Source organism: Mauremys mutica, chromosome 10 (genome assembly GCF_020497125.1).
Source record: "Mauremys mutica isolate MM-2020 ecotype Southern chromosome 10, ASM2049712v1, whole genome shotgun sequence".
NCBI classification, from domain to species: Eukaryota; Metazoa; Chordata; order Testudines; family Geoemydidae; genus Mauremys; species Mauremys mutica.
In genome coordinates, this window is record NC_059081.1 from 82,599,250 (window position 1) to 82,623,910 (window position 24,661).

General features: G+C 44.5%; 1 protein-coding gene across 2 annotated transcripts in view; it reads left to right on the forward strand.

Moving 5' to 3' along the window:
- Positions 1 to 24,661, forward strand: part of LOC123343357 (minichromosome maintenance complex component 3 associated protein) — a 77,831-nt gene that overhangs the window by 18,059 nt on the left and 35,111 nt on the right. For both annotated transcript variants that reach the window (XM_044978430.1, XM_044978429.1), the window contains exons 8-17: positions 5,335 to 5,532; positions 5,775 to 6,043; positions 8,553 to 8,715; positions 9,496 to 9,656; positions 12,919 to 13,160; positions 13,533 to 13,723; positions 14,877 to 14,977; positions 17,920 to 18,051; positions 19,812 to 19,925; positions 24,296 to 24,448. In XM_044978430.1, coding sequence (XP_044834365.1) covers positions 5,335 to 5,532; positions 5,775 to 6,043; positions 8,553 to 8,715; positions 9,496 to 9,656; positions 12,919 to 13,160; positions 13,533 to 13,723; positions 14,877 to 14,977; positions 17,920 to 18,051; positions 19,812 to 19,925; positions 24,296 to 24,448 — 1,724 coding nt within the window. The remainder of the gene's footprint in view (positions 1 to 5,334; positions 5,533 to 5,774; positions 6,044 to 8,552; positions 8,716 to 9,495; positions 9,657 to 12,918; positions 13,161 to 13,532; positions 13,724 to 14,876; positions 14,978 to 17,919; positions 18,052 to 19,811; positions 19,926 to 24,295; positions 24,449 to 24,661) is intronic.

Here is a 24,661-nt window from a genome sequence, read left to right on the forward strand (position 1 = left end):
TGAGGCTAATCAATGGGACATGTTAATACCAGCGTACAAAATATATAGGACTGACACAGTAGGTCAGGCTGGTACAGGAGTTGCACTATATAAGAACATAAGAATGGCCCAGCTGGGTCAGAGCAAAGGTCCATCTAGCCCAGTATCCTGTCTACCAACAGTGGCCAATGCTAGGTGCCCCAGAGGGAATGAACAGAACAGGGAGTTATCGAGTGATCCATCCCCTGTCGCTCATTCCCAGCTTCTGGCAAACAAAGGCTAGGAACTCCATTCCTGCCCATCCTGGCTAATAGCCATTGATGGACCGATTCTCCATCAATTTATCTAGTTCTTTTTTGAACTCTGTTATGGTCTTTGCCTTCACAACATCCTCTAGCAAGGAGTTCCACTGGTTGACTATGTGTTGTGTGAAGAAATACTTCCTTTTATTTGTTTTAAACCTACTGCCTATTTATTTCGTTTGGTGACCCCTAGTTCTTGTGTTATGAGTAGTAGTAAACAACACTTCCTTATCTATTTTCCCTACACCAGTCATGATTTTATAGACCTCAATCATATCTCCCCTTAGCCGTCTCTTTTCCAAGCTGAAAGGTCCCAGTCTTATTAATCTCTCCTCATACGGAAGCCGTTCCATACCCCTAGTCATTTTTGTTGCCCTTTTCTGAACCTTTTCCAATTTCCAATATATCTTTTTTGAGATGAGGTAACCACATCTTCACACAGTATTCAATTTGTGGGAGTACCATGGATTAATATAGAGGCAACATGATACTTTCAGTCCTATTATCTATCCCTTTCTTAATTATTTCCAGCATTCTATTCGCTTTTTTGACTGTCACTGTACATTGAGTGGTTGTTTTCAGAGAACTATCTACAATCATAGACTCTCAGGGTTGGAAGGGACCTCAGGAGGTCATCTAGCCAACCACCTGCTCAAAGCAGGACCAATCCCCAACTAAATCATCCCAGCCAGCACTTTGTCAAGCTAGGCCTTAAAAACCTCTAAGGAAGGAGATTCCACCACCTCCCTAGGTAACCCATTCCAGTGCTTTACCACCCTCCTAGTGAAATAGTGTTTCCTAATATCCAATCTAGACCTCCCACACTGCAACTTGAAACTATTACTCCTTGTTCTATCATCTGCTACAAGAGCCAGTGACTCCAAGATCTCGTTCTTGAGTGGTAACAACTAATTTAGACCCCGCCATTTTATATGTATAGTTGGGATTATGTTTTACAGTGTGCATTACTTTGCACTTATCAACATTGAATTTCAGCTGCCATTTTGTTGCCCAGTCACGCAGTTTTGAGATCCTTTTGTAGCTTTTTGCAGTCTGCCTGGGTTTTAACTATCTTCAGTAATTTTGTATGATCCGAAAATTTTGCCACCTCACTGTTTACCCCTTTTTCCAGATCATTTATGAATATGTTGAATAGGACTGGTTCCAGAACAGACCCCTGGGGACACAACTACTTACCTCTCTGTATTCTGAAAACTGACCATTTATACCTACCCTTTGTTTCCTATCTTTTAACCAGTTACCGGTCCATGAGAGCACCTTCCCTCTTATCCCGTGGCAGTTTACTTTGCATAAGAGCCTTTGGTGAGGGACCTTGATGTAGGCTTTCTGAAAATCTAAGTACATTATATCTACTGGATCCCCCTTGGTCCACATGCTTGTTGACCCCCTCAAAGAATTCTAGTAGATTGGTGAGGCTTGATTTCCCTTTACTAAAACTATGTTGACTCTTCCGCAACAAATTATGTTCATCAATATGTCTGACAATATTGTTCTTTATTATAGTTTCAACCAGTTTGCCCGGTACTGAAGTCAGGCTTACAGGCCTCTGAGGCCTGTAATTGCAGGGTTCATCTCTGGAGCCCTTTTAAAAAATTGGTGTCTCATTAGCTGTTCTCCAGTCATTTGGTACAAAAGCTGATTTAAATGATAGGTTACAGACTACAGTTAGTAGTTCTGCAATTTCACATTTGAGTTTCTTCAGAACTCTTGGGTGAATACCATCTGGTCCTGCTGTTTAATTGCTGTTTAAATTATCAATTTATTCCAAAACCTCTTCTAATGACACCTCAATCTGGGACAGTTCCTCAGATCTCCCTCACATCCTCAGTTGTGAAGACCAATGGAAAGAATTCATTTAGTTTCTCCGTAATGGCCTTATCGTCCTTGAAAGAAAGCATGTGAAAGTATAGATTCAGATAAAGTAATATCGTAAATGAATCAAACTGTGCATAGAATCTCTATGGATCAAAATTCCATGTTTCAATGCTAGGAGTATAGCAATAGGAATGCACTACCAACCTCCTGACCCGGATGATTGTGATCACCTGACCAGTGACTGTGAAATGCTTAGGGAGGTTAGAGAAGCTGCAAACACAGAAAATGCAATAATATAGGAGATTTCAACTATCCTCATATTGCCTGGGTCCATGTCACTTCAGGAAGGGCTATCGAGCTAACATTTTTTGACACCATAACTGACAGTTTCTTGGAGCAGCTTGTCCTGGAACCCACAAAGGGAGAGGCAGTTATTGCTTTTGTCCTAAGTGGAGCACAGGATCTGGTCCAGGGGGTGAATATAGCTGAACAGCTCAGTAATAGTGAGCATAATGTAATTAAATTTAACATCTTTTTAGGGGGGAAATGTGAAATACACCTACCACAGTAGCATTTTACTTCCAAAAGGGACCTACACACAAATGAGTTAAACAGCAACGAAAAGGAACATTGACAAGGGTGAAATGCCTGAAAACTGCAGGGAGACTATTTAAAAACACCATAATAGAGGCTCAAACTAAATGTATACCTAAATTAAAAAAAAAAAAGGGTAAGAGGATCAAAAGGAAATGAAACCCTGGCTAAAAAGGAGAGTAACAGAGGCAGAGGCAAAAAGATATCCTTTAAAAATTGGAAGTCAAATCCTAGTGAAGAAAATAGAACCATAAACTCTGGAAAGACCAGTGTAAAATAATAATGAAGCAGGCAAAAAAAAAGAATTTGAAGAACCAGCTGAGGACACACAAACTTTCAGAAAAATATTTTTAAGTACGTCAGAGGCGGGAAGCCTGTCAAACAGTCATATGAGTTAGTGGATTGTCAAGGTGCTAATGGAGCACTCCTGGAAGACCAGGCTGTTGCAAAGAAACTAAATGAAATCTTTGCATCTGTCTTCGCTGCAGAGAACCTTGGGGAGATCCCCACACCGAAGCCATTCTTTATAGAGGACAGATCTGAGGAACTGCCCCAGATTGCGGTGTCAATAAAAGAGATTTTGGAACTAATTGATAAACAATAAGAAGTCCCCAGGACCAGAGGGTATTCACCCAAGTATGAAATTTCAGAACTAACTGTGGTATGTAACCTATCACTTAAATCAGCCTCTATACCAGATGACTGGAAGGTAACCAACGTAACACCAATTTTTCAAAAAGGCTCTAAAGGTGATTCCGGCAGTTACAGGCCAACAAAGCCCAACTTCAGTACCAGCAAATTGGTTGAAACTATAATAAAGAACAGAATTATCAGAGACACAGATGGACATGACTTGTGGGGGAAGAGACAACGTGGCTTTTGTAAAGGGAAATCATGCCGCCTCAGTCTATTAGAATTCTTTGATGGGGTCAATAAACCTGTGAACAAAGGTGATCCAGTGGGTAGAGTGTCCTTAGACTTTCAGAAAGCCTTTGACAGGGTCGCTCACTAAGTCTTGTAAGCAGGGATAAGAGGGAAAGTCCTCTCATGGATCTTTAACAGGCTAAAAGATAGTAAACAAAGGGTAGGAACAAGTGGTCAGATTTCACAGTGGAGAGAGGTAAATAATGGTGTCCCTCAAGAATCTGTATTGGGATCTGTGCTGTTCAACATATTCAGAAATGATCTAGAAAAGGGGATGCACGTTGAGGTGGCAAAATTAACAGATAATACAAAATTACCCAAGGTCGAAGCAGACTGCACAGAGTTACAAAGGGATCTCACTAAACTGGGAGGCTGGGCCCCAAACTGCTAAATGAAATTCAATATTGATAAATGCATGTAATGCACGTTGGGAAACATAATCCCAACTATCCATACAAAACGATGGGGTCTAAATTAGCTGTTACCACTCAAGAAAGAGATCTTGGAGTCGTCTTGGCTAGTTCTCTGAAAACATCCACTCAATGTTTAGTGGCAGTCAGAAAAATAACCAAATGTTAGGAACCATTAGGAAAGGGATAGATAATGCAACAGAAAATACCCTAATGCCGCTATATAAATCCATGCAACACCCACGCCTGGAATACTCTCTGCAGTTCTGGTTACTTGATCTCAGAAAAGATACACCACTACCTCGATATAATGCCACCCGATATAACACGAATTTGGATATAACGCAGTAAAGCAGTGCTCCGGGGAGGCGGGGCTGCGCACTCCGGTGGATCAAAGCAAGTTCAATATAACACGGTTTCACCTATAACACGGTAAGATTTTTTAGCTCCCAAGGACAGCGTTATATCGAGGTAGAGGTGTATATTGGAATTGGAAAATGTGCAGAGAAGGACAACAAAAATGATTAGGGGTATGGAACAGCTTCCATGGGGAGAGAGTTTAAAAAGACTTAGATTGTTCAGCTTAGAAAAGAGATGATCGTGGTGGGGGGGAGAAAGGAATATAATAGAGGTTTCTTAAAACCATGAATGGTATGAGGAAGTGAATGGGGAAGTGTTTACTTATCCCTTCAAAGAACATGGGGTCACCCAATGAAATTAATAGGCAGCAGGTTTAAAACAAACAAAAGGGGAAGTACTACTTCTCACAATGTACAGTCAACCTGTGGAACTCATTGCCAGAGGATGTTGTGAAGGACAAAAGTACAGGTGGGTTCAAAAAAGGATTAGCTACATTCATGGAGATTAGATGTATCAATGGCTATTAGCCAAGATGGTCAGGGACACAGCCCCATGCTCTGTGTGTTCCTAAACCTCTGACTGCCAGAAGCTGGGACTGGATGATGGGATGGATCACTCTAAATTGCCCTGTTCTGATAATTTCTTCTGGGGCACCTGGCACTGGTCACTATCTGAGACAGGATACTGGGCTAGATGGACCATTGTTCTGACCCAATATGTCCATTCTTATGTAAAAGATACTGTTCTCTACAGCAAGGGTTGATAGTGGTTTGGCCACTAGCGTGGACAATGTCAAACTCTTTTTCAATAGCCTACTCTGTTCTGAAAGTAGATATTTGGCAATGGTTATGTTAACACAGTCAACTTAATACTCAGGATTTTGATGTACACTCTGTGTTTCTTTGATTGCTTTCTTCCTGCTCTCTCAGGTAAACCATGCAGCTGCAATAAAGGAATACAGCAGGTCTTCGGCAGACCAGGAGGAGCCTTTGCCCCATGAACTGAGACCTTCAGAGGTGTTGTGCATGACCATGGACTATTTAGTTATCCAAATCATGGACCAAGGGGAAGGGAATTACCGAGAGTGGTATGACTTTGTATGGAATAGGACACGTGGAATAAGAAAGGTAAGCCTTGGCACTTGGACCCACTTGACAGCTAGAATCCAAAATACACCCGTGGCTGTTTAAAAATTAAACAAAAAGTAAAAAAGAGACTCATCTTTTCAAAATGAAAGAGTTTTCTCTAGAATGCTTATGTGAAAAATATAAAATATGAATTCCAGCTGGAATTCAAAATGACGTATCTATTTGGCTACGTTTGTAACTATTGCTAAATTTACAAATGTTTTGCTTTTCTTTTTGGCCAGGATATAACCCAGCAACATCTTTGTGACCCTCTAACAGTATCCTTGATTGAGAAGTGCACTCGTTTTCATATTCATTGTGCCCACCACTTGTGTGAGGAGCCCATGTCCTCCTTTGATGCCAAGATCAACAATGAGAACATGACTAAATGTTTGCAGAGCCTGAAGGAGATGTACCAGGACCTGGCTAATAAGGGTATTTACTGCAAGAGTGAAGCAGAGTTCAGAGGCTACAATGTGCTGCTGAATCTCAACAAGGGGGATATTCTCAGGTGAATTGTCTGCTTGTCACACTTGCCTCATCTTTTGTCTCCAGAACATTTTTATAATATAGAATTCATATTTAGAAAATCTTAGCTGAAGGCTTTACATTTACATTTTTAAAAATATAAATTGTCATCATGGAGATGTTACATCTGGCTAAGAGAGGTGAAAACGTTATCTATATTCAGTTTTTGCATTTCATTTCCTGTAACTTACTTTTGAGAGAGCAGAGAAGAAAGAAACTGTTTATGCTCTAATCTTTTCAGCATTTGAATCATTCCCATTAGGTTTTTGTTTTTCCTCTCAATGAGGCAAATGTAATGGGTGAGGGTCACTTTCAGGGTTCCCTCTAAGCTGTGCACTCGCACAAGCAGGGCCGGCTCCAGGCACCAGCATTCCAAGCTGGTGCTTGGGGCGGCATTCTGCAAGGGGCGGCAGTCCGCCTTGTTTGGCCCCCAAGCAGCGCGCCGAATTGCCGGCACCGGGGGGGGGGGGCAGTCCGTGTGCCCTTAGGGCGGCAGGCGCGTTTCCGCGGCAGTGGCAATTCAGCGGCAGCTTCTATGTTTAGCTGTCCGGGGCGGCTTCAGCTAAACATAGAAGCTGCCGCCGAATTGCCGCCGCCACCGCAACGCGCCTGCCGCCCTAAGGGCACACGGACTGCCCCCCCCCCGCCCAGGGCGGCAATTCGGCGCGCTGCTTGGGGCGGCGAAAACTGTAGAGCCGGCCCTGCGCACAAGAGTCAGTCAAGTGCCGTGCATATCCGGCAACTTGTGTTCAGGTGCCCCTTCCCCCTGCTGCCGCGCTGCTCCTGCCCTCTGCCTTGGAGCCTCTGGCCAGCTGCTTGTTGTGCAGGGGGGTGGGGTGGGGCGCTGATGTCAGGGTCTCTCCTCCCCAACCCCCCTGTCCGTGTACCCCATGTCTGCAGAACGGGGATGGGGAGGACAGAGCTCAGGAGTTAGAGGGAGCTGCTGGTGGCTGCTGCAGTCTGAACGAACACACACATACACACGCTCACTCTCTGCCTCTTTCACACTCACTTCCCAACACACACTTGCATTGTTAGTACCAAGAAGTACCTCCTGCAATGCACATATATTCTCTGTAATTTTATTCTTTCAAAGTGTGTTATTTTAATTTTTTGACTGGTCTGTGCATTTCATAATTTTATTTCTCTCTTATGCTTAAATTTAATTCTTTGAGAGGTGAGTTCTAAAATGCTTAACTTGTCCTGGCTGGAGTAATTATCCTATGGTAACTTTTAAAAGAAGTATATTATATCTTCGGTTTTTGGTTTCTACTGGTAGTGCACATCGGCACATTCCCTCAGTGCTGCACATAAAATTCATTCCGTAAATGGATAGAAAAAATTAGAGGGAACACTGGTCACGTTCAAACCTTTGCTGGGAACAGTTGGACTGGAGGTAGTTTTCTGTATGTCTGGGTCAGCATCACATTGATTTATATTGTGATGGCTGTATCATTGTCAATGAAAACTATAGATTTTTACATGTAAGCTTAGAATTTGCCGAATATCACAGAATGGAACAAAAATTACAGAGAAACCCTAACAACTGCGCTCTCTGCAAGGTTTGTAATCTGCGTTTTTGCTGGTGTTAAGGCACTGGTTGTGAGTAAGGTGTGGAGATAGATTTTCCTGTGTGTGTCTAATGCAAGCCTTGTGCGTCCTGACAACAGCAGTGCAGGGTGGACTGGGGAAATTTGCAGTGATGTCATAAAAGGGGCAGGGCTTCTGTACTCTGCAGATGCTCAGTGAAGATGTTCAGAACTTATTTTTCAGTTGCCTAAAACATATTCATTTTCACCCCAACCCTCTCAAACTTTCACTTTCTTTCAATAAGGACTATTTATGGGACAAATGTCAAACTTCAGCCATTTTTCCTGCAGTTTGTCGTAAAGTGTTAACTTATTTTAGTAAAAAGAAAACCTCGGTTTTTTACCAATCCCAAACTGGGTGAACGGAATTTACTAAAATCTTCTTCCTCACCCAGAAAATACCTAACCTTTGAATATAAACATTTGAATAAATGTCTGTTTGAATATCTAATAACTGAAATAAACAGCCCTGTTTTAAATGCATTAGAAAAATATTAAATTTCTTTAAGTGCTTCAATACTACCTTTTTCTTTTTTCTTTTCACCATGTGCAAGTAACTCAAAACTCACCTTTTGGGCTGAGAAAAGCACAAAACTTTAGTCATGGGATTCTTTTTTCAGAGAGTGACCAAATACATACATTTTAAAATGAATTCACTTCCCCAGCCATAACAACAATACCATTATGTTAATGCTAATTGAACTATTACATAAGAGCATAAATGATGAAAGGATACTGCTACTAATTTAATTTAAATGCATTAGAGTTATGCTATCAAGGCATCTTTAATTGTGTGAGTGTTTTAAAAGTGGCCATTTTAAAAAATACATTCACAGAGATCGCTGTTCAGCTAAGGTCATTAAAATTTAGGTGAAAAAACTCCCATCTTTCTTGTCTCAACAGAGAAGTGCAACAGTTTCAACCTGCTGTCCGAAACTCATCTGAGGTCAGATTTGCAGTTCAAGCCTTTGCTGCATTAAACAGCAATAATTTTGTAAGGTTTTTCAAGTTGGTGCGAGCAGCTTCCTATCTGAATGCCTGTCTCTTACACTGTTACTTCAACCAGGTGAGAGAAAGGAGTTTGTGTCTTCTGTACCAGTATCTAATAATACAGTGTGGGCCGGGGTTGATTCAGAGAGCACAAATCCCAGCGCATATCTATTAAACCCTAATAGTTCTGCCTGCCGTGTTCTTTAAGAAAAACCTCAGATTTAGAAACGAAACAACCAAAATGCCTTTCCACCACAATGCAAAATAGAAAAAGCATTAAAAGACAGGTTTGCTTTCAGAGTGAGTGCATAACCATTGTAAAATTGGATATTTTTTACATCCCACAAAATATGGAACATTTTCTGGGTTTTTTTTGTTGTTATTATTTTGGGGTCTCATTTATTCTCATTATTTGTACTGTCATAGTGCCTAGAAGTCCAGGTCATGGACCAGGCCCTATTGTGCTAGGCACAATAGAAGCAGAGAACAAAGAGACGGTCCTTGACTTGTCTTGGGAAATGTCCGTGCTTCAGTGTTGGAAACCCTGAGGCTGAGGCACTTGTGCTAGTGCATGAGAAACAAAAGAGAACACTTGAAAGGGGCCAGGCATGGTTCACTGTTCACAGTGAGTAAAAGCTAAAAAGCAAACAATGCAAAAAGTGAAAAGAAAATGAAATATAAACACTTCTTTCCACATGAATGCTTGAAGGTGGTGGTAATGGCTAATGTTTCAAAACTGATTGTCCTATTGACAGTACCCTCTTAATTTTCTAGGTGTGAAGAGCAGCTCTGTCTAATACCTAGTTTATGAGGTCTTCCAGAAGTTTAACAGCTATTTGGCTTTTTTTCCCCTCAGATACGCAGAGATGCTCTCAAGTCTCTCAATATTGCCTACACTGTGAACACTCAGAGATCCACTGTCTTTCCTCTGGATAACTTGGTTCGCATGCTACTGTTTAGAGACTGCGAAGAAGCCACTGATTTCATAAGTTACTATGGCTTGAGTGTGTCCGATGGGTAAGAGCAAGGAGAGTTTGTATTGTTGTTAGTGCCCATAAACCTCGTTCAGGGTCCTGTTGTGCTCGCTGCTGTACAAACACAGCTTTGATCCAAGAGGAGAGCTGCAGCTTGGCAACAGGAAAGAGACAGGAGTTAAATCAAGACTGGATTTTTATTTTTTGTAAAGATCTGTTCTATTTCCAAAGGAATTATTTTGGGGGAAGTTTTGTAGCTTTTGTTATACAAGAGCTCAGACAAGCTGATCACAATGTAGTCCCTTCTGGCCGTGAAATCTCTCCCTTCCCGTGGTGCTAGAGCTAACAAGGCAGACTGCTTTGTCACATTACTACCAGTAGTGGTTAGTAAAATACGCAGAAGATTGCCGGGAAACCTCAGCTGCATGAATTAAAGGTGACTTGCAGCTCTAAATGAAGTAACTATTCAGTCACTGTTAAATTCTGTGTTTAATGTTCCTGGTAACCCAAACACATTAGAAACCTTCAGAACACAGGCTAAGATGTAAGGTGGGACTTTCCAGAGTGTTTAATGTTGGCCCTGCTGCCGCCATTGAAGTCAGGGGCTGTTTTACCATTGATGTAAATGGAAAATGAGTTAAGCCAGTGGTTCTCAAACTTCTGTACTGGTGACCCCTTTCACGTAACAAGCCTCTGAGTGCGGCCTCCCCTTATAAATTAAAAACGCTTTTTAATATATTTAACACCATTATAAATGCGGAAGGCAAAGCGGGGTTTGGGGTGGAGGCTGACCGCTTGCGACCCCCCCATGTAATAGCCTTGTGACCCCCTGAGCGGTCCTGACCCTCAGTTTGAGAACCACTGGGTTAAGCCAATGCTGAGCACTTTGGGAAATCCCACCCTTCATATAGGGACATTGGGGCGTTAACTACATAATCCTAGAGTACATTTGGTTTTATAAATATATGTATTTGAAGGTCATCTTTTGTAGCACCGAGTGCTGCGAAGGCAGCCGGCCCAGCCTTTGGGAGGGAGCACCTTTCACTGCTGTTCAGTAACTCTAGTGGCTGATCTACTGTGAGTTGGGCAAGCTGGGAGAGAGTTCTGCCTTGAATCTGGAGGTTGTACAGCAAAAATAGCAGGATCTAAATTAGTGTTTTAATGTGGTTTCGCTTGCTTCAGTAAATGACTGAATTAAGCTTTAAACACATCTGCATTTGAGGTTTGCACCAGTTTAAGTAGATCAATTTAAAATTGATTTAGTTACACTAGTGCAACTTTTGTAGTATAGACACGACCATGAGAACTAGGGTTTTGTTTTTGAAAGTAAGCCCAGTAAGATGGCAATCTCAAAAAAAAAAAGGGGGGGGGGGCGGCAGGAGGGAAGGGGGTTCTGGGTGGCCAACCTGGCCTCATCTGAGCCCTGGTTTCACTGAGCTAGTGCTTGGATAGTGTACACGGTACTGTATATGCTTTTTTCATTCTGAAGACCTCTTTGGGCTGCGGTAGGGGAAGGGCATGCTGCATGGCATGTGGTGTAATGAACGGCACTGTGTTAGGGCAAAGTATAGGAAGTACATAGCCCCGTGGAAAAGTTGCCTTTTCTTTTTTACTCTTTTCTGAGGCTAGGACTCGTCCAATGGGAGAAGTGAAGTTGCAGTCAATATCTAATACCTGCAGAAAGTGCTTTTATATTCTGAGACTACTCCTGAGGGCATTCTGTGCCAAAATATTAAAAAATATGTGCCAAAAAATTAAAAATTCTGTGCACAATATTTTAAAATTCTGCAAGTTTTATTTGCTAATAAATAAATGCAGAGGTTCCAGCATGGCAGTTGGGAGCACAGGCCACTGGCTGCACAAAGGTGGGAGCTCACCCTGCAGCCCTTCCGCCCCCGGGACACGGACTCAGTGGTGAGGCTGCACCCAACCCTGACACAGCACAAGGCCTGGGCCTGCCCCTCAGACACCCTAGGGCCCTGCCCCTCTGCACCAGGCACACCAGGTGTGGGGCAGGCAGGCTCAGCCAGGCAGGATCCAAGTGTGGAGGGGCTCAGTGAGGGGGATCCAGGTGTGGGGTGAGAAGATTCTGTGTGGGACAATCTGGGTGCAGGCAGCTCAGTGGGGGGGGGCAAGTGTGGGGGGGATCTGGATGCACAGAGGCTTGTTTGGCGGGGTTCCAGGTGCAGGGACAATGGGACTTTGTAGGGGCTCCCAGGTGAAGGTGGTTGGGGCTCAGCAGAGGGGTCAGGGTGTGAGGGAGTCTCGGGGGGGGGGTCTGGGTGCTGGTGGAGTGGGGCTTGGTGGGTTGGGGGTCTGGGTGCAGCTAGTTGGGGGTCAGTGTCATGGGGGTCTGGATGTGGGGGCTCATGGTGGTGCAGTGTGTGGGGCATCAGGGTGGGGGTTTGAGTGCAGGGAGCTCAGTGGGGGTGCAGGGGTGGGGGTCCAGAGGCAGGGTGCAGGGTGGCTCCAGCTGCAGGGGTTGAAGTTCAGTGGGGTGGGATCTGGGTTTGGATGGCTAGTGGGGTTCTGGATGTACCAGGTGAGGCTTGGCAGGGGTGTCTGGATATGGGAGGTCTGGATGCATGGGGTTTGAGTGGGTGGGGGAGCAGTTCCCCGTACAGTTAACCCTTTCCCTGACAGCTAAGGAGCGATGGGGGCAGGAAGCAGAAGAGGATGCTGAGCTTCCTGCAGCTGGGGGAGGTTTCTGGGGTGGGTCTGACACAGCCCCAGCCACTCCTTGCAGGGGAGGAGGAAGTCCCATGCTCTCCTGCCTTCAGCTCAGACGGGACTAGCATCTGATCCTGGCTCAGGGTAGAAGCCACCACTGGCTGGGGTTTCTTCAGCCCCGCAGTGATTTACCTCTCCAGCGGCTGCTCCTGGTGCCTGAAACAATGTACCTGCGCTGCTAGGGAGTAGTATGTGACTGCTCTTTGCTTCCCTGTCAGAAAGTTATTTTTCTGCGGGGAAGCAAAGAAATCTGCAGGGGACATGAATTCTGCGCGTGCTCAGTGGCACAGAATCCTCCCAGGAGTACTGAGAATGTGGAAGGCTTTCATTAAAACCACTTGTTGTTTTGTGTTTATCATCCACTGTCATATTTTAAGCTTTTTTAGTAAAACAAAACAGAAGTAATCTTCAGTGAAGTTAATAGTGTTTTTTTAAACAATTATAAAATCAGGTGGGTGAAGAAAAGTACAATAATAAATCTGATTGTTTTACCTCATTCCCTGTGTCCTCCAGGATTTGTACAGGCTCCAGCTGTCACAACACTGATTGTCTGCTTGTTTGGTTTTTTTCACTAGTTATGTGGAGCTGAATCGCTTAGCTTTCCTGGAGTCTGAAGGATTGCCCAAACCAAGAAAGTCATTGTTTGTTAAGCAGAAGCTAACTGCATCCATTGGAGAAATTGTAAATGGAGGAGCATTACCTCCAGTACCTCACCATGTACCTGTATGTAGCTTCAATGGGCAGAACAAGTACACAGGAGGGAGCACTGCTGGGGAACCAGCCAGCAGCATCCAGAAAGCCAGTGTAAATGTGACAGGTAAGAGCAGGTGGACATAGACAACATCTGAACTGCTGCTCAGAGACCTCAGGTCTTGTCACATTTTGTTTTGTTGGTTTTTCCCAATTTACTTGGGTTAAAGCTGTGTGAATTTTGCATTGATGGTCAATGAAATAGAAACCACAACTTGCTTCAGTGGCTGCTTTCCCCATGTATTCGAGCAAACAAGCTTTGTGTGCAAACTAGAATGTCTACCGTTAATTACAGTGCACTGAGCCTTCATAAGAGCTCATATTTATGACTGTGATTTATCAAACAAGCCAACTTTTGAAGAGAATTACTTCGGTCAGTTAAAAGTTATGCAGACTGCTGCTGTTTTGTTTTTTGTTAATGGCTGGATGTTTCCTGCAGAAGGAAGGATAGAAGAGAAAGGTGTGGAGTCCGAAGGGACAGTGATACAAGTCCAGCCTCCAGCTCAGCCTTTGCCTTCACTGTTACCTCGTCCTCCAGCGCCATTGCCTCTTGCTGCACAGTCCCCCTTTCAGCCGATTGTGCAGCCTGAGCTTCCACCTTCAAAACCTCAGCCTCTGTTCACAGACATGGTAAGAGACCTTGCTCCTAGAAACCACAAGCTCTGGAGAAATGCATATTGAATATTATTTCAGTTGCCCTTTTGTTACATTATTGTCAGTACTGGAGTTGGACAATTTCTTTCCTGTTTCTGAATCTTTGTATTAAGATCATAGAGACCAGAGAAAGTCACTGCTCCAGATAATTGTTATCCCAAACTTTCAGAAACAAAGGGAAACTTGGGTACAGTTTCACTGTGGCATTTGGGGAAACTTGGTTCCAGTTATTAATGGGAGCCGAATGTCTGATGAGCCATGCTGAAAATGTCACCTACTACTATGACCTTGTCAAATCTTTCAGGCTAAGCAAGATTGCGTATGGTCAGTGTTTAGATGGGAGACCTCTAATGAAAACTTACAATGGTGCGAAAACTACTGATCGTGATTCAGCAGGTGGCACTTTTTTTTAGTGAGTCACGTACTAAACCAGTCCCCAGAATAGCAGTGTGTCATCTTCTAGATGAGACCTAAACCAGAGGTCCTTTGCGCAAGAGTAGGGGTGTTGACTTTGAGTCATGGACACATACCAGTGACTGATTTGGGTGATTCTGTGTGATGTGCCCTCACGTCCTCCTGCAGTTTTAATTGGATTTGGTGGGATTCTTCAATGAGTATCCTAAACTGTTGTGTAAAGCTGCATGGTACAGTGCTATTGCTGCTGTGTTCCACCTCAGATGTGGCTGCATTTCAGTGAAGGGTAAGGCGAGTCCATTGAAATGTAAGTAGCTATTTAATTAAATTAGATTCGTTTTATTAATATTAACCATCGAAACTGTACCCCTTGGAGAAAAACGTGTCATACATGAAAATACTACATTTGAGATATTAAGAAAAATCAATTACTTATGTGTTATACTCTTTTTTGCAGGTTTAATTCAGGAGTTGCTTTTCTTTTTTAGTGGGGTTAATGTTTTACACTTCTGTTATTTTGATAGTGACGCGAAATGGCATAGTGGGGTTCCATATTGTTTCGACTTCCAGATTGTTTGCTCTGTTACAAGTAAAAAGATAGGTTTTCTGACTGCCAGCCACATACATTCACCAGTTCTAAAGAGTCCTTCCCCCAAATGACACCTATGTGCAATGCTGTATAAATATCAAACACTCATTCTCAGTATCTTTGTAGGACATTGCAGAAGTGTTGGAAGGCCTGGTGCATGAAGTTCTCAAAGGAGAGTGCAGAGAAATCGGCAAGACAGGAGCAGCTTACGTGACTGCAGCTATGTGGTAAAGGCAATTGTTTATTACTATTATTGACATTTTAGGGGCCTGTCACCATCTAGGTGTCACTTTGCCTTACTAGCGACTAGCTGAAGATGACAAACTGTCATTTATATTGGGGAGGGGGAGGTGTCCAAGTGGCAGGATATTTTCATTTTATTTTTATTTAAAGTGATGATAATGTCAGGATTGATAGGGCCAGTATTGGTTCTCTCTCCATGCTTAAAATGACACTTTCTCGCCTGAAATGTATCTTGTGTGTATATTTAAAAATAAAAAAGTACCTTGATAGTCCTTCCTGACTGTAGGCTGTGATAGTTCTAAGGTCCAAGTGATTAGGCTGAGTGAAAACCATATGCAGTCAGTCCACTAGTCTGGAAAGGACTATTGGGTTAACTCCATCCATCCAGGGCAACAGAGGCATCACATTGAGCAAAATTCTCGGTTGCCAAACAACTTTCCTACATAATCCAGGCTACTGTGTTTCAGCTCCAATCTGCTCTTTCTGTTGCCACAGAAGTAGCTCAGTGTGCTGGTTCTGCTTTGATCTGATAGCGAATGCTGTGGACCTTGGGGAATTCTTCAGCACTCCTTCCCTTCTTTCTCGTCTTGTTCTCCTTTCTACTGCCCCACGGTCACTGAGAACCATGGGAAGTAGGCAAAGACGTTTGGAGGGGTCCAAGCTGCAACCCCAAGGCAAATCAGTAACTTAGCAGGCACTAGCTCTCACCCCTGTGGCCGCAGTCTGGCTGAAGGGGAACTGTGGTGCCCACTACCCCTGCCCCCCAAAATATGTTGTTGGCAGGGGAGATGCCCAGCTTCCCCCACCCCCCTTACAGTTCTGTCCTGTCAGTGCTTCCCAGCGAGCAAAGGTCCCTTTGATGAGTCCTTACTTGTTGAGGAATCACAGAAGAACTACACTTTTTGGAAACCCAGGTCTTCATCAAAGTTCTATTCATCAAACTAGGTTTTCAAAAACAGTATTTGAATGATCTCTGATGCTACTCAGTGTCGTTATCCAGGGGAGGGCTGTCCCCTCGGTGGCTATGCCAGAGCTCAGGTTCAGTGGCCAGAGCATGTCAGCTTTAGCCCCTCACTTACTGGGTCACCAGCCGGCCTGCAAACAGAGCGCTAGTCTTGCTGCACGTGCACATTTCACTTTTTGGTTTGTCTGTCGAGTCATTCCATGTTGGAATAGTGAACTATGCACTAGCTGATATCAACTCTGAGTGGGTGAGCTCAGCTTCGGGAGGGTCAGAGTGACAGTTTGATCACCAGGTATGGGCAAAAAGGTTAGCAGAAGCAGGTGATTTTGTAAACATATACCTTTTTAGAGAGAGTGTTGTGACAATCTGCTGGGGTTCTCAGAACTGTGAGCCACTGGATCACCCCTCTCAGCCTCAGTAAGTGAGAGCTTTGCTTCTGCTGAGTGATGTGTCAGCTCCCTGACACACCAGCCTCTTTGCTTGCCAGCCAGCTCTTCAGCACGCTGCCAATCCAGACCAGGCCTAGCAGGTGACGCCCAATGCTTGAGTTCCTCAGAGACCTCTCCCTGTAGTGCTCAGTTCCTCTTATTGTAGCATCCACAAAACCTCATCAAGTTTGCTGCTCCTTTACAGAGACTGTGCCAAGCAGCCTATTGCCTTAACTGGAGTGAGCAAACACGCTGTTTCTGTCAAAGCACTGAGTTGGTTTATAGTAAAAGTAAAGTAAGTTTATTAATTACCGGACAGTTTAAATGATATCAGGTAGAAGGAATTAAGATAGAAATTGTTACAAATAAACAAAAGTAAGAATACACTTGTAAGACTTCTCTATAACTTAACAAATTAGAGTCCTTTGTTCAAAGACGTTTTCTCTCACCGCTCCTTTCTTCCAACATGACTGATCAGTTTTTTAGCCAGGACCCTTCACAGAGCTCAAAGTGCTCGGTTCCTTTGTCTCCTGAGGTGAAAGATAACGTAGGGGTTCTCTTCCCCTCTTTTTATAGACCAGTAAACCTCTGAAATGTATTCTTCTGAAAGGTCTCCCCAGGTAAAGTTTCTTTTCCCTGCTGTGTGGTGTCGGCTCCAGGCTGGTTCCTCCCCTGCTGGGGAGCTTTTGCAAATGATCTCTTTCTGCAGCCATACCTCGTTTGAGATGGTGGCCTCTTTCCTTTGTCTGGAGAAAACATCTCTCTCAATCCCTCTGACATGCCTGGTTTAAACACATTTTAGTCACATTTCCAGCACATCTGTGAAGTTCTGTGTGGGTTCACTGCACATACATCATTCAAGTATATTAATGACCTGTGAGTTATTAGTTTTCCAGTGATATATTACAATGCCACCTGTTAGCTAAATATCATGACAGTAGTATGTCATGTTTCATTAGGGTACTCTTAGGGTCATAGCTATATCACAGGAATCCCTTGCTCAAATGATTCCAAAATTTGGACCACTAACCCTGCCCTGTATTTTAATGAGGCACAACATATTTCAAGACAAGCATGTGGGTTTTAGAGCACTTACAATAGTTGTCTTGTAAACAGTGACTCAACCTTAATTAAAGCAGAGCTTCAGCTTCACTATAATGAGATCCCTAAGGGTGAAAGAGAGAGATTTTCTTGCCATAAATGGTCATCTTATTACAGAAAATCCACTAGTCCTTACTTCTTCCCACCTTTGTAATTGTGGGCTGGCAAGTTATTAATTGGAGCTGATACGCAGTAGCCAGGAATGTATCTAACAAGCTGAGTGCCAAGAATTTTGATCAGTGAGTTGCCTTAGTGGTCCTGGATGGGCAGTCAACCCATTCATCCTTTCTATTGAGTGGGTAGTCGTCTTTGCTATTAAATCAGTGTTTGATATGTCTGATTTAAATAGATTTAGGAAACAAAAATGGGTCTGAGCTGGAGTGTGTTGTTAAAGGAAAAGAAAAACACAAAACCGCTGCCTTTCTTCATGCAGTGCCTCTGATGCCACCGTAGAGGAACTCTTGACCGAAGTAATGATGGAGCTTCTCAGGCAAGTTGCAGCAGATGTAGTCAGTGCAGAAAGAGAGCGAGTCAAGGAGGAAAAACGCAGAGCAGAAGAAGAGAAGTGAGTAGTCTCGTTTCTTACAGATCAGCAGGTGAAAACTTGAGGGACTGGATGGTTCAATGAACTGGTAAAGGGCCTACTCACTAGGGATGGAAATATTGGTTAAAAAAGTTAACCGGTTAAACGATTAAAACTATTTCCTTTAGCCAGTTAACCGTTAACCGTGGTAGCGGCGGGCGGGGGCGGGAAGGGGCCCTGGTTGGGGCCAATGTGGCCGGGGTGGGAGTGTGTGTCTTGTCTCTTCTTTATTTAACTCTTCTCTGATATATTTTAGCTGTAAATTGTAAAAAGATCTTTTAAAAAAATATTGTTTTATTGTGTCTCTTTTTAAAACTGATTGAATCAGAGCGATACTTAATAATGACACCCAAAGTGAAGAATATGGCTGCCACGGCACAGGGTGAGCTATTCCGTTGCCCTCTCACTAGTTCATTCCTTCCTAGTGACAGAGCTAAGCAGGGAACTCTGCCCTTCATCCCAATATTAGACTGGCCCCACAGGTCACAGTATCCCTGCTCACCAGCTGTGTTCCCTCAGCAGGTCCAGCTGTGTTTGGCACCTGCTGTTGACTTTGCGCTGGGAGCCTTTGACCACTCTGAAAATGCAGCGACAGAGAATAGCTTTTTTTTTTTTTTAAAGTATTACTTATCCATAGGAATGAAATAAACAGAGGACGGGGTTAAAAGAACAAAAGGCCTGTCTGCACATTATCTTACCTAAACCTTCCTTGAAAGTTTAGGTGGTCCCACTTGTCCCAGACACACACACACACACACACCCGCCCCCCTCCAGCCTTGGGACAGGACAGAGCAACGCAGTCTGCACTCCTGTAGCCTCCGCCTCTCAGTCTGAGCCTCAGTCCGTGTCTCCCCCTGAATTCGCAAGCAGTCTTTTATCTATTTCAAAGTCCCTTTATTTGACCTGGGACCCCTGGGCATCTTGCTGAGGGAGGAGGTTGCAAATAGACTTCCAGCAGTAGATTCACTGTCTTGTCTGTTAAACACTGGCAATGGCCTTCCTTCCTGGAGATGAGTAAAACTTCACAGGATTGAGTTAGCTCTTTGTCTGCCATGTAGCAGATAGTCTGAGAGTAACTGTATCTTTCCACCCTTTGAACAAATAACAGAGCAAAGGTTTTGCCAAGTACCTAGGGATGTTCTGGCACTCTTTTTCTGGATAATGTATCTACAGTTCCCTCTTAAAGATTTTGTTTCATACATTCATATAATAAGCATTCCCATAAAGAAACATACAGCATTCATAAAACATTACAGAGCAGTTTCTCCTTGTCCCATGTACCATATGTCTCCTGCCTGTAGAACACACTGGGTGGATATGCAGCAGAAGTTCTCATGTGCCCCCACATACCACTGTCACCCCAAAACTTCTGAGTGTGAAACTGGGCCCTAGTCCTGCCACTTCCTTCTCCCTTCTGGCTTCTAGGGGGTGAAAAGGGTGGCAAGCCCTCATCTCTCATGGTGCCAGCTGCCTGGCAGGGGCTTAGGAGTTATCTCCCATTAAGTATTGTAAGAAGTGGTCCTTGATCAGTTGGTGCGGGGGGACAGGTCTCACCTCCTGCAAAGCCGGTCGTGCTGCAGAACATTTGCCTCTGCTGTTTTTAGAAGGAAAAGCATGAAAAATTGGACTAGCCCAATGTGGAGGTAAATTATCTGTGGTGTTGATATGGCATGTGTGTGTTACAGATCATCAAACAGGTTCTGCCAGTCCTTATTTGTGTATAATTTGTTTCCATCCTTTAGGCAGAAGCAGGAAAGAGAACGGTTGATAAAACAGTTGAGCCATTCACTGGGTGTGGAGCTGACAGAAGAAGTAATAAAGGAACGTGTTCAAGAGACTGCAGCTAGTGAACTAAAGTAAGTGCAACATTAGCTATGTAGCGTGTGCAGTATGTTGTATAACACAACGCCTGCATTGTAAACTTCTTTCCTGAGAAAGTAAGACTCTGGCAAGCAGTGGTGGACATCTCGCTGCTCCTTTTGTTGGACCCAATACAGGGTGAATGGAACCATTGTGAAGAACATCATTTGGTTAAATTTCCAAGCAATTCACTATGCACAATTTACTTCTAACATTTTCACCAGTAGGTTCTGAAAAAACAGGCAAAAAAAATCTATTGTACGTTTAAACATTACCTGCAAAGGAGTAAGGAAAACATGGACTCGTCCCTTTTTTTTTTTACTATTTAATGATGTATAAGGAAGGCCAGAATGTTGGGTTTTTTAGTATTGTATATTGTTAACTCTCAACCCTTTACCTGAGGGGTAGGATGTCAGATCTTTGAGAAGGACTTCCTTTCTCCAGAATGTTAATTGAGCCAGGAAGAGGGAGCCTCTTAGATTTGCAGAGGTAGGTGCTACCTTCATAGGTGTTCTGCCCCTTGCTGCTGCTGCACTGACCCTCTGTTCTTCACTAGTCGAATAGCTCCTCAAGGAGCTTTGCTGCTATTAGCTTGCTTGCCCTTGTGATTGTTCAATACCAGTCTCAAAGCGAACCCAGAGGAAGTTCATGCAACTCCAGGCTGAAGCTGTTGCTTCTGGACTGTATCTTTGTGAAGTATGTAATTACACCTGAAGTTAAACCTCTGTAGAAGGAAGGTGTGGGGTGAGGGAACAGGGAGACAAAAGATGGCCATGCACCAGAGGAAGAAGAATGTTCAGCTTCGAGTAAATTTGGAACGTCTCATATCTGTCGACAGCAATCCCTCTGACCAATAAAGAAACAGTAGCTTTGACTTGATCTAATTGTTACACCATGAAACTCTGTCATGATTCAGGGCGAGCTGTTCCTTTGGTCTGTCGCGCGCTCTCTCTCCCTGCACATCCCTTCCAAGTGATAGCCCCGTGTACTTCTCTCAGGATGGAATCCCACAATTCGCCCCACCCCCTAGACCGTCTCCCTAGGTCACAGTAGCCCTGTTTACGAACCATGCTTCCTAAGCACGTCCATCCAGGTTTTGGCCCCGGCTGTAGACTACCCTTTGGAACCCTGTGATCAGTAAGAAAATGCAGGGACATCAAACAGCTTCTTCAAAACAAAGTCTTTATTTATCCAAAGGACCATCACAATCAGAGAAGAGAGTTAAAACAACAAAAGGCCTATACACTCATTGTCTTAAGAACATAAGATCGGCCACACTGGGTCAGATTAAAGGTCCATCTACCCCAGTATCCTGTCTTCCGACAGTGGCCAATGCCCGGTGCCCCAGAGGGAATGAACAGAACGGAATCATCAAGTGATCCATCCCCTGTCGCTCATTCCCAGCTTCTGGCAAACAGAGGCCAGGGGACACCATTCCTGCCCATCCTGGCTAATAGCCATTGATGGACCTATCCTCTATGAATTTATCTAGTTCTTTTTTGAACTCTGTTGTGGTCTTGGCCTTCACAACATCCTCTGGCAAGGAGTTCCACTGGTTGACTGTGCGTTGTGTGAAGAAATATTTTTGTTTGTTTTACACCTGCTTCCTATTAATTTAATTGGTGACCTCTAGTTCTTGTGTTATGAGGAGGAGTAAATAACAATTTATTTATTTTCTCTACAGAAAGTCTTACCTAAACCCTAGCATTTCCCCCACATGGAGTTAGTGTTGCCAACTTCAAGAGATCAGAAATCATGAGTTGGGCCCCCCAGAATCATGACATTTTAAAGAAAGATGATACTGTGCTTTTAGGTCAGTCTCTTGATTTTTGAACTCCCGCTGCCCGTCTTCAGGGTGTGTGCAAGTGACAGTTGTGTTAACCACTCTCCCACATGTACTGGATAGAGTGAGTTTGGCCCTGCTGCAAGAGCTTTCACCCCCACATCTGCCCATCTCCTGCCACGCAATCCTGTCCTCCCCCCCCCCAACTCCCCTCAGTTCAGTCCTCCAGCCCCTATCATCACCACCCCATCAATTCACCCTCCCACCACTCACCCCATCTGCCCAGAACCTACCATTAATTCAGCCCTCACCCTCCTCACTTCAGCCCCCCTGCAGCCACCATGCCATAGTTCAGCCCTCCCAGTCTCACCTCTGCTCCTTAGGATTCTTCACCCTTCCCAGGCCTGTGGGGTTGCAGTGATCCCCTCTCCCACGTTCCGCACTGGCAGGGGAGCAGCCGCCCAGGGCTGACAGCTAGAGCCCCGGCCGCGCCCCTGGCGGCTGACAGGATTTCTAAATAACATTAAGCCTCATTTTTAGAACTCTCAAACATGGGAATTTTTTTTCCCAATTGATTCAGGGCTTGTCTACACTGTGTCATTGTCGACAAAACTTTTGTCTTTCATGGGTACTTAAAAAAGCCCCCTGTGAAAGACAAAAGTTTTGCCGACGCAAGTGGCAGTTTGAACGCGGCTTTGTCGCTGCTGCTGACAAAGCTACTGCCACTCGCGGGGCTGGAAGTATTTTGTCAGCAAAAGTGCTAACAATATACCGACAGAGTGTGTTCACACACGCTGCCTTTTAGCGACAAGGCTGTGTCGACCCAGCCTTGTCGCTAAAAGCTGCGTAATGTAGACAAGCTCTCCCCCCACCTCCACTTGTTAGCTTGATAGCTTTGTTTGTCTGATATATAAGTGAATTCTCATTGTCTTTCAAAGTACTTTGGGATTAACTACCCAGTGGAGAAACCACATTCCTTTGTTTGTCCTGTTTGACTGTAAACCCATTTTAAGAATGTGTTGAGGCTGAAAAAAATCCTGACATTTGAGAGTTTTATAGCAAGATCATGAGTGAGGTTTAATTTTACTCAGGGCTAGTCTACACTGGCAACACTAAAGCACTGACGTGCCTTGTGTGGTCATGGTGCAGTGCTGGGAGAGAGCCACCTCCACCAGGGGTGTAGCTCCCAGCGCTGGGGCACTGTTTACACTGGCGCTTTGCAGCACCGCAACTTGCTGCACTCAGGGGGCTGTTTTTTCCACCCCTGAGCGAGAAAGTTGCAGGGCTGTTAATTGCCAGTGAACACAAGCACTCAGACATCATGACTCTTGCATCAGTTTAAGAGAGTTGGCATGTCTGTAGTTCGGTCCCACTTGTTCCAGGCTCGGGGTTAGGAGAGGGAGCCTGCAGTCTCTGCCCTGCTCTGAGTTCCCAGGCAGGCTTTACCCATTTCAGAGTTCCTTTGTCTGTCCTGGAAGCCCTGAACCTGGTCAGTGCTGGCGTTAGGCATGAGCAGACTAAGCAATTGCTTTGGGCCCCGAGCAGCTCAAGGGGGCCCTCTGTTCGGTTTTTGTTATTATTACAGCCTGGCAAAAAATATTCCTGCTTAGGCTCCCCAATGGGCTAGCACCGCTTCTGAGGCCATGGCTACACTTGCAAATGTGCAGCGCTGCAGCAGGGTGTGAAAACACACCCTCTCCAGCGCTGCAAATTGCGGCGCTGCAAAGCGCCAGTGTGGTCAAAGCCCCAGCGCTGGGAGCGCGGCTCCCAGCGCTGTCCGTTATTCCCCACAGGGAGGTGGAGTACGGACAGCGCTGGGAGAGCTCTCTCCCCGCGCTGGCGCTTTGACTACACTTAGCGAAGTGCAAGGGTAGCCATAGCCTGAGTCTGGTACCATTCTGCATCTCACCAGGGGACTGGAGGTCAGTTTCCAGGAGTGCATTCAGTGCATTGTCCATTAAGCACCAACAATTAACTTAGCTATTGCCTGTATGTATGTGGAGAGCTCGAGCAGGAATTAACCCTTCGTGTTCTATAGAACAAGCCTCACTCACCACAGTACTGTAACGAAGAGAAGCTTTTATGAACATGGTGTGTGGTACAGCTGTCCCATGCTCTTCTTCCACAAAGCATCACTGACTGGAAAGGCGGTGGCCATGAGTAGAAGAGGATGAGTTAGAAGTGGAAGAAATATGAGGGGATAATTAGGATTCTGGATGGGTACTTGGGAATGTGGGGGGTGGAGGAGGGGGGTTGTGTACGTGTCCTTGAACAGGGACTACAAACCCCTTTGAAGACTAATACTTGATTCTTTCCAGTGTGAAGGCCTTGAATTCCCCACCCCCCTCACAGGTGCACAGCGCCTGTTCCCCTAGATAAGAAAGGCCCATGCTTTTACTTTTCAAAGGAGAAACTTACAGAAGTCTAGTGGCTTCCAGAAAGTGGAATGATTTTAAATGACTACTTATCTGTGCTGGAAATACCTACCTTTTGCACTACAGCTGTTTTTAGCATTTACTGCCATGCGTGCTGCTTAGTGAGCATTTCTGCCTTGGAATCTCATTTTCTTTCATTCTGCACCAGGTATGCTTTGGAAAGAGACAGAAAAGCCCGCATTGCCCGTTGCTCAGAGGAAGTCTGTGCTGATGTAATGCAGCTGTTTCTGGAAGAGGAGATTTTCCAGAGTGCTAAGGAGACCCTCCAGGAGCTCCAGTGTTTCTGCAAATATCTGCAGCGGTGAGTTGTCAAACCATACCACAGACACAGTTCTCGAGAAGGCCAAGTGGTCTCTAACAGGATCAGTGGTAGCATTTGCTAATCCGAGTGTACTGTTTCTTTCTGATAGTCCCTACTAGGTGCTTTCCAGACAGAGAAGAGGGAACAGCCCCTGCCTGAGGAGCTAAGGAGAGACAAACAAGTAAACAGAGGTTAGGGGAAGGGGAAACAATA